At 37.4% G+C, this 10570-nt stretch overlaps 1 protein-coding gene across 1 annotated transcript; it reads right to left on the bottom strand.

Annotated features, from left to right (window-relative positions):
- Positions 1-260: 260 nt before the first annotated feature.
- On the bottom strand, positions 261-1294 carry LOC111912109 (uncharacterized). The gene is made up of 2 exons (XM_023907849.1): positions 1216-1294; positions 261-958 (listed from the first exon to the last, which is right to left on the bottom strand). The coding sequence occupies exons 1-2, from the start codon at positions 1292-1294 to the stop codon at positions 261-263; spliced, it is 777 nt and encodes a 258-aa protein (XP_023763617.1).
- Between the last annotated feature and the right edge of the window lie 9276 nt (positions 1295-10570).

The following is a 10570-nucleotide window of genomic DNA, read 5'->3' as shown; positions in this document are numbered from 1 at the left end:
TACATCATGTTCTCTTGCTTTTAATATGTTTTGTGCCCCTGCCTTAATTGCTATGATTGTCGCGGTATTTTTGAGGACTTCATCGAAGTCTTTTAGCATTCCTTGGATTCCTGTTGGTCTCCTAAGATCTTCACTGTCCCCCATGGGGTGGGCTTCTTTACGCATTGATGATATGTCGATAGAACGGCCTTCATTCCATGGATCCATGGTCTACCTAATATGGCATTATAAGAGGATAATGTGTCAATTACACAAAAACATTATACAGAGTTTACTCCCTCTAAGTAGATTGGTAGCTTTATTTTGCCAATGGTTTTCTTGGTTTCACCACTGAATCCTATCAGTACTGAGGATTTTGCAAATATCTCTGACTCTATAATGTTCATTCTTTTTAACGCGTCCAGGAGTATGATGTTAACTGAGTATCCTCCATCGAAAAGGATCCTTCTAATGATATGGTTAACGATGTACAAAGTAATTACTAATCCTTCATAGTGAGGATCCTGGGCATCTTGCCTATCCGCCTCGTCGAAGGTTATCTCCTTCTCGTTAGTGATGGTTGTTTTCTTTTGTCCTTTTTCTTTCTGCGTTTTGGACACCATGGCGTGCCTTTTTGCTGCAGAGTAAGATGTACCATAAATGTTAGATCCTCTAGAGATCACATTGATTACCTTTGCTTCAGTTGGGGGGTGGGGGGATCCTGGTCTTTCCAGGATCATCTTAGGATCCTGGTCTTTTTCTTTGGTTTTCTCCTTTCTTCTTCCTAGGATTTCTTTGAGGTATCCTTTTCCCAAGAGATAGCTAATATCGTTCCTGAGAGTTATGCAATCCTCCATGACGTGACCAAAGTCTTGATGATATGAACACAATTTGGACTTGTCTTTCCAAGCGATGGATCTTTCTGCTTTTCTTGGCCATCGTGCTTTGTTTCCAAGATCATGCATGGCAATGATTACACCTGAAATATCCACAGAAAAACAATAGTCAGTAATCTTAGGGAAATCTTCTCCATCTCCCTCATCTTCAAAGGTGTTAACCCTATGATGGTCGGGTTTGGAATAACGTTTTGATTTATAGGATCTTTGGGCCGATGGATCGGCCTTCCTGTTAGGGTGATCATAGGAGCTTGGTCGGTTGCTCCTCTTTAGACCCCCTTGTCTTCTTCGAGCCTGATGAATCTCAATGCCCTTCTCCCAACTATGTATATCCTTTTACATGGGGTCATTACGAGATCTTCATAGAAGGGAGAATCCTTCTTTAAGCCCATTTTGAAAGCTTCGACTACAGTTGCCATGTGAAAAAGTTCTAAGGAATTCCTTAGGATCCTGAACCACTCGACAGTGATCACTAGTGATCTTTGTGAATGTTCTGCTACAAGAAAATTGATTGTTAAATAAATTAATCAAATGAGAAAATGATGTCATGGAATAAGGAGGAACGTTAAGGAGCCATTTCAAAGTGGATCCTTTGAGGATGGTACCAAAGCCCATGCTCATGCAAGCTTCTTTCAAGTGATTGGGGATAGGAATAATTTCCAACCTCTCCTTGTATGGTGCCATGTATGCCTTAGGATCTGTAGTTCCATCGTAGGGCTTCATGCTGGGGGTCTAGAAGTGTTTTGGAACTTTAGTATCAGCTATCTCTGGAATGAATCTGGAGATCTTGTAACTCGTAGGGGATACTTCTGTTACCAACTGGACTACTTGGGGTATGGTTGAAATCATTTGCCTTAGTTGTTGTAGCTCCTTAGCCATAATCGGGCTTAAACTTGTATCAAGATCCGTCGAGTTGTAAAATTATTATTATTGATGGAGCTACGAGGATCCTTGTTATCGGGGGTAATAAAGATGCTGTTAGGATCCTGAGTCGTATGGGCTGGGTCTCTCAGAGTTACGCACCAAGTGGGAACAGAGGCTGGTACTGAGGATCCTATCTTACGACGGATCATGGGTTATCAAAATTCAGGATCTTGGGCTGCAAGATTGAGAACGCTGCCTCCTAAGGCTTCTGAATCTTTGTCCTCATTCTTTTCACTTCCTTGAGGATCATCCTGTTATCTTCCTACTACTGGGCAACTTGTCGCTCTAGTCTCTTTTATTATAACAAAGATCTCGTTGTTGGAAATTAACACGGTAGGATCCTGTGGTAACCAGAGAGGTATTTTTCTTTGGTGTTTCAGAGACTTTTGTTAGGAGCTCCAACCGGTGGCGGTGGAAGGTTTTTAGAGGATGTGAGAGGAATCGAGGAGGAGGACAGGGTCGATTGAGTAGACATAATTTTTTGAGGGATTTTGAACACCACGACCCTACGATGGGCACCATAAGGTTGATCATGTCAAGAAGTTTGACTCTACTTCAGTTAAAATCCACTGTCTAACTCCATTAAGTTCCTATTTGGAGATTCTTATTACATAATATGAATGGGTCACATGTTGATGTTTTAATAATCAAAGAAAAGATAGGAAGCTTAAAGGAAGTATATGATGATTCTGATTGCGAAGATGGGTTTCGATGGCATGGTTCGGTGATCAGAATTTTGAGTTGTTGCTTAAGAGTTATGATATATTACTTAGGAATAGATAACAACAACGTTTTCATATGGATTGTAAGGATAAGTTTTTCCGCAAAGTTTTTAAAATAAAAAAAAGTTTAGTTTTATTTAATTTAAAAATATCCTTACAATGGCATTTATGAAAATTTGTTGCTAATATGTTTCCAGTAATAACAATATTGGAAAGTGGATTTGATTCTTACATTTGTGGTAGTGTCTGAATTTACCAAATGAGGAAAGGTTCTCATTACCCAAGTTTCAATTGGACCGAAAATTGGAATCATACAAGTTGTATTGTATGATGGATGAGAATTTTCATCTTTGGAAAATTAAGTCTAATTCCTTATGTGAACAAGGATAGGACTAAAGGGATCGAGTACACATGCTTGTGCACTGGTCAAGTCCACCAGAAAGATTGATAAGACTATTCGTCATGATTTACTAAAGCTTAGTAAATATGGTTATACTTACAAGTTTAAGTATAATTCTGAAGCATTGGAAAGTTTTCAATGTGTGGCAGAACGAATGGGAAAGAATCAAATTAGGCAGAAAGATAAAAGTTTCTCAAATCTGAAAAGATGGAAGAGTACCTTAGTATCGTGTTTTATGATCATCTGAATGATTAAGATACCATATCACAATTGATTCTCTAAGGACATCTTAGTGCATTCTTATGGCTAAGAAGAGGGGTCATGAATTGTTGGATTGGTTAAAATTAAGAAGATGATCCATACTTCGTTCCAAAACAAAGTCTTAGAGTCATACTCCAAGATTGTAACTTGAGTTACACATCTTAAAAAAGGTTTGTTAACACTAGTCAAATATAAGAGTAATATGTTTTCTACTCTTATACATTTGAAATTGGTAAGTTGTGATGTTTTGGATAAAATGAAGACCAACTTAGGCCAATTGTGTGAAGTATTAACCTTGATAAGAATCCGCACTATCCCTTGAATATTTGTTTTGTCAAGAAATGGTTCTTGATAAGAGAGTCTTATATGTCAAGAGGACAGTGGGAGTCTTAAAGGTCTTGAGGGTTTCAAGAACTAATCAAGGATAAAAGTTATAGTTCTTCACTAGCACACGACTTGAGGTTTATAACCTATCGTGTTGACATTTCTGTTAAAAGTTGGCTTTGCATAGGAGTTATGAGAGTTCTCAATTGGTTGCATAAACAACTTGGAAGTATTGGTGGGCCTTGTGCTACCAAGTGACATGAAATTAAGATTTAACAAGTTCAATCCATGTAAGGTTGAATTTGTCACTAACCTTGTCTTGTGATTATGGTTTTCACAAATTCACATGGATAGGAACTCATACACCATAAAATCTAAGCGTCATGAGGTTTCTCTCCGATTCATGAGAATGATGGTGAGGAAACGCTTTCACTAAGTAGATTTTAAGTAGATAGCAATTGTGTTATTTGCATTTTCAAAAGTCATTAGTGGAGCGTGTGTGGTTAACCGGCACACTAACATGGACTTGTGAGAAATGGCAAAGGTCTAAACAATTGAGACTATGATTACGGCATCCCTTTTCATAGTTCTTGAAATTGCTTAGACACACAAGTGAGCTATCTAAGGAAAGGTGCATGAATCTAAATTTTAAGAGTCCAGCTGATTTCTGAATACATATCAAAGCTAGTGGGAGCATAAGTGTTATGCTAATAATCATCATGTTAGTGGGAGCATGATAATTATGATTATTATTATTGCAAGCTAGCAATGTTAATTATAGAAAAACAAAAGTTTCAATTCGTGAAGTTGCAGGGGTTGAAAAAAAATGTTTTGCTATAATTAAGGGATAGGAAGTTATACTTCATTTCAATTCTAAAAGCTTAGATTGAGATTTTAATCTATTTAGTCAAGGATATATATATATATATATATATATATATATATATATATATATGAAATTTATGTTTGAATGGTTTAACTTAAGGAAATTCTATATATATTGCATTCTCAAAATTCGATTACGATTACGACATCCCTCTTCATAGTCAAAATTTGAGGACATGGCAAATAAAAATATTGTAGCAAAAGACTGGTCTAATATTCATCCTTTCTAAATTTTCCAAATGCTCTGGGCATTAAGAAGGGAAAAGTCTAGAATTGGATATGACTAAAATGATTAAACAATTATCGAGGACATTCTAAGGCTTGCCAAAGATTGGTTGCTCAGGGACATTTGGAAGTATAGTGTTAATTTTGGCAGGACCGTATTGACATACTCTGAAAAGAGGTAACTCTTGTTCAGAAATGATAGACAAAATGGGACTATGGAAATGTCTCCATAGGTGGAAGTTATTCAATCTGTGTAAGATTAGGAAAACCTTAATGCAAGAAGGGTGTTCAAAGCAATGTACTTTGAATATGAGACTTCGTTTCCATAGAGTTGATCTTCTTTGGAATACTTTGTAATGATTGTTGACAAGTTTGTGACTTTGAGCATAATAATTACAAGAGGAACATTGCATAAAAGTTTAAATCTAACAAATTTTTGGTAAATGGTAGGAATTAGGAATTCTTACATTTACAATAAGGATTTGGGATTGTGAAATGAGCATCATTGGAATCATGTTCAATTGATCTATTTCACAAAAGTAAAGATCATAGACAAACATAGTGTGCATACTTGGAGTATGGTATAACTATTGTTTAGAAAAACAAAGTGTACATGCTAGGAGCATGGGACGACTGTTGTTTTTATTCAAGTATTAAGTTGATTATTTGAAACATTATACAATGAATAATGTGTAATCAATATGGTGATAAATAAAGGTCGTTCTATTTATATTCAAAAGGGTTCTGAGAACATATTGGATTCGATTATTATTGTGTTTCACTTTTCATGTTTTGACTTCCAGAATAGCTAGGTTATTCTTTCCGAATGACTAAGTTATTTAAACACTCCATAGTCGTCCATATTGTTGGAAGTAGGTATGAATTAAGACTGTCATGAATCGAGGTTGTAGATGGCTAAATGTTTTTAGACATAGCAATGGTTGCGACAACATTCACGAGTGCTCATAAGTTATGATTATTGGAATTAACCCACGCTCACTTGTATCGCTTCATGGAATTTATCTCGAGTGATCGTGAGACGGTAATATCATATAAGTCTCCAAACCTAGAGATATGAGTTTGTTGTGCATTGATTGCACGAAAATGCATCAGTAACTTGATGTTATAAAACGTGCCTTTGTGTACATTTCAACAAGTAGTAGAACAAGCATATGAGTCGAAGTTTATATGTTCCTTCTAGAAATAGAAGCGATATTAGGGCTCCTCGATGATTTTGTTTTGATCTATGTACCGGGCCCGGTCAGAACCTAGTTGATGTGTTCAATTTAATTCTATGTCAAACAAATCGGAAATCGGGAAACAAACTGCTGGACAATAAGTACAACATTGTTCTACGTATTTGTCCGGCTGATATCATGAGAACAGAGGATTATATGATCACTTATCTAAAATGGCGCTTCATAGTTCAACAGAGTTTTCGAGAGCTACGATTGCTGGTTGGTTCCTGAAGTAATATACGAAAATATAGTTATTAGACTTATCCAAGTTGGAGACTGTTGGATAAGGTGTCTAAGTCCATAACTTATTTGGTATATACTTGACCCGACCCCGCATGGTCCATTTGGGTTGCACTTCACCCGAAAAATTTATATGGATAATCTTATGAGAATAGTATGTTTATGATTTATTAATATATTATAAGTTATAATATATTAATATGAAGTCATGTTATTTAATTAGTTTTAGTCTTAAATTAATTATGAATTAATTTAGTGATTAAAAGGAAGACTAATTAAACATGGGCTATTGCATTGTATATAATGTGGGCTTAAACTCATTAGGAATGGGCTAAGCATGCATGGGGGTCCATGGATGATCCATGGAGCTTTTAACCCATGGATCCTTGGAAAGGAAAAGACATGGGTTATTAGGGTTTACCCTAATCCTCCACACTATATAAAGATGCACATATTGCAAGAAATGGCAACTAGTTGTGTGAGACTTTGTGGTGGCCGATTTCTACATAGCATATTATTCTCTCAATGTTTTTCCATGTTTGTGGTGATTTGTGATTCCACTTGAGGCATTCACATTATTGGTGTTAGGCTCTCAAACTCCAAGCAATCAATCACTATCAAAAGGTATGTCATTCTTCTAGTGTTTTATGATTCTAGTTCTTCATGCCATGCTAGTTAGGATGTATACCTTGGAAACTATTATTTGCATGTATTTTAGAGAAAACATTGATCCATGGTTTATTAGGGTTGCATGTACACTTAGGAGTGTTAGAATGCTCAAAACCCAACAAGTAGAAGTGCTAGTATACTGCCAAAAAAATTGCATGTAGTGTGATGAATACAAGTGATATATATTGTCTAAAACTAATAAAAAGAATTCCGAAAATTTCGGGATCCTTCGAGATCAACTTATAGTCATTGCTTGACTTGGTCCTCCGGGTATTTTGCATGGTTGTGATGACTACTTGTTGTAAATGAGACTTTGTCTGGTTAGTTTTCATATGTGAGAAAGAAAAAAGAATATATAGCCATAATAAATACTAAAAAACATCAGTCATGATCCGGGAGTATATTTGGGATCCTGAGGTTCGGTGATTTTGATCCTTTGAGGATCCTTAGACTTGAGGATCTTATAGTAGATCCAAGACCCTAGCCCTAACACCATTCTTGGGCTCTATTATCATATCATGATACCTTACCTTCTTCTTCTCCTCTTCTACTGCATACTTCAGAACCAACAGGGACCTCTCCCCGAACTTCGTAGTGATCTCTGCTACAGTCTCAGTCATCTGGTGAAGGTCCTCAAATTCCCTCACCAACTACTACACCTCAATAATTGGGGCAACCTTTCCCTAAACTGGGTCACAACTCATCCTAAGTCATTATCTCTAGGGATTCACCTCCCAAAGCGAATTCTACCCCCTCCCACCAATATCGAGCTCTATCTTTCAGAAGACAAGAATAAAATCTAACCATCGATCCCTAAAGACAAGAGCTAGAAATAGGATCCTCCTCTCCAAAAGATTCTAGAGCTCCACAAGCCTTGAGCTCCCGATGGGCCCCCAACTGTCCTGCTGCAATCTCGGCCAAGAAATCCGCAAGACAATCATCCAAGAGTTCTATGATTCATTCCTTGATGGTAACAAACATCACAGGAGTCTGCTCTAAAATACCATGGGTGGTCTCCGACAAGATGAACTCCCGCATCTACTCATCCATCGGCTCAATACTAGCACATGGGCCTAAATCAAAACTTGAACCTCCACCATAAGTGCTCATCACCATACTAAAAAGAAACCATACACATGATCAAATCATACCTAAAGAATCCACATCCATAGGCTTCCTAGATTCTTCGTGACTCTCCTCGATTTAAGTATGGATTTTTTGATTTTAATTGTACGGACCGAACACTACCTTCCACACCTATCCATACTTTCCTCAAGAATTTTCCCGAATCCTCTAAGTCACCTTCTCAAACTGGTATTCCAAGTACTCTCAAAACCGTGCAACCAAACCCTCTAAAGCACTTCCTAGGCTTTCCAAGGTTCCTACCTTCCCTGTCATCAGTTGTTGAAGAACTCCTACTATTATCAGATAACTACTTCATGAATATAATCACATGCCACAAATCTTAAATAACCCTTTGAGTAAAAGACTCAACCCTACAACAATTAGACTCAAATGAGAGCTGCACAATAGAGTCAAATCCATCACTTTGAGATTATTCAACCTTCGCAACATGTGAATTAGCATATTCACTTAATAGGTAACCCTTATCACTAAGACTTCCACAAAACACCATGCAAGCAGCATTAATCCAGTAACGCTCCAAGCCATAGTCCAATCAAAGAACCTCTCACCTCACTGGCTACCAATGTCTTTGCTACATAAACATACTTCTTACGTTCTCCTAGGATTCCTCACCCCATCCTACCATTAGCTGCTAAAGATACCTTACTAATGTCTATTAACAACTTCGTGAATAAAATTGCATGCCACAAAGCTTAGATAATCCTTCGACTAAAAGACTCAACCTTACAACGATTAGACTTAAACGAGAGCTACACAATAGGGCTAAGTCAATCAGTCTGAGATTATTTAACCTATGTATCATGAAACTTAACAAATTAATGAAATAAATAACTAACATTAGTATGAGTCCCACAAAGCACAAAGCAAAAAACATTCGGGTATCGAGAAGTCTAACCTACGTACCAACTAATCAAGCCATTCTATCCAATCATCTAATATCCATACTAGCATGCAATTCTAAAACTCAAACCATAGGCATACAAAGGCATCTCTCCTAACATGAAATCCTGAGCAGTTCCTTAGCCCTAATCTAGCTTGCGAATATCATAACATATGTATGGGTATTCTGAGAATCAATTACTTGAGCTCGGATGATTACACACATCACACCTCTTTCTTTTATTAGAAAATCCTTTAAATAAACATTTATTTTATGAAAATTCTACCAAACCCTCAGTTTGAGTTCAGACACACTTGAGGGTATGTCTGAATCCCTCAAACCAAGGATCTGATACCAACTTGAAACATCCCAAAAATCAGAAGGTAGAAATTTCATTTTTAATTCAATCAAAAACAACAATTATCTTTTCCAAATATTTGAAAGTGTATCAAAATGAAATAGTGATCAGAGTACAATCCCAAAATCATCAAGTTGCAGAAACATGAGTGGATACACTATGATCAAAACGTGCCCATCCCTTGCAAACCAGAAGTACCTGAAACCATAACCATACGTACAATGGGCCTTGCCCTATAGCCATCGGATCCTTCCCGGAATAGATCTATCAATAACATTTGATGGGTCCTGCCCAACTCACTCATCAGGCCCTGCCCAAGATACATGCAAATACATACAAGACATACAAGAGTAACAAAGACAACTAGCCTACTATAACACATCCATTAGGCACCACCTGGCATCGGGCCCCGCCCGATATACATGTCATATACTACACTTGCAAGAGTCACACAAACAACTAGCATCCTAACTATAGTAAACCCTAGGTCGGCATTGGTGCCTTCGACCTGCCAAGCACAGTGAGGAGACTCACCTCAACTTGTTGAAAATCTGATAAACGCTGGGAATGCTGCTTCAAATAATCCCCATGCTAATCAGACAAATAAAATCCCAATTAATAATTGGGTCATAAACCATAACTAGGAATCTGATTCATTTGCCTAACTCCAAAGCTAATAGACCATTTTACCCTTTCCTCACATGGCCCAAAAACCGATGCCCAACCTAATGGAACTAAAAGCCCAATATGGCCCAAATTCCTTAATGATACTCAGAGCCCATCATGGACCTAAATCCAAGAAATTTCAAAGCCTATAAAATGACCCAAAGTCAGAAAGACTAGTGGCCTAATAAGGCCCAAAACCCTAATAATCCAAATATGGCCCAAAACCCAAAATACAACAAAAGTCAAAGGCAGTTGAGTACGCCCGGTGTACTCAGACTTACGCCCAACGTACTCCTTCTTTGGCCAGTGCGCACGACGTACAAGCCGGGTATGCCCAACGTACTTTGCAACAAGTCAATCTTTCCATTAAGTGCTTAATCCGCTCAGCCACTATGCCAAATTCTCAGATCTGATCCTAAATTGCGTCTTATCATGTAAAGTTGGCAACTTTACACCCTTTCATGACTTAATGGGACCCAATACTCAAAGAGAACCATAATAAAAACCATAACACATGCATGGTCCAAGATAAACTCATCAATATTGCATTTTTATGAACAAGGGACCTCAAAAATGCCAAGATCTACCATCCCTAGCTTCTGTAGTAGATCATACTCTCAAGCATGGCTTAAAGGACCATAAACAACATAAAAACATGCCCTAACTAGATCTAACCAAGTGATCCACGTTAGAGCTTTATACCTCAAATAGCTTGCAAAGTTGATGAAGATTATGGATCTTCAAGCTCCAAGTCCAC

This window comes from Lactuca sativa, chromosome 8 (genome assembly GCF_002870075.4).
Source record: "Lactuca sativa cultivar Salinas chromosome 8, Lsat_Salinas_v11, whole genome shotgun sequence".
NCBI classification, from domain to species: Eukaryota; Viridiplantae; Streptophyta; class Magnoliopsida; order Asterales; family Asteraceae; genus Lactuca; species Lactuca sativa.
Note: the sequence above shows the minus strand (reverse complement) of the source record. Positions and strands in the feature narration are given on the sequence as shown.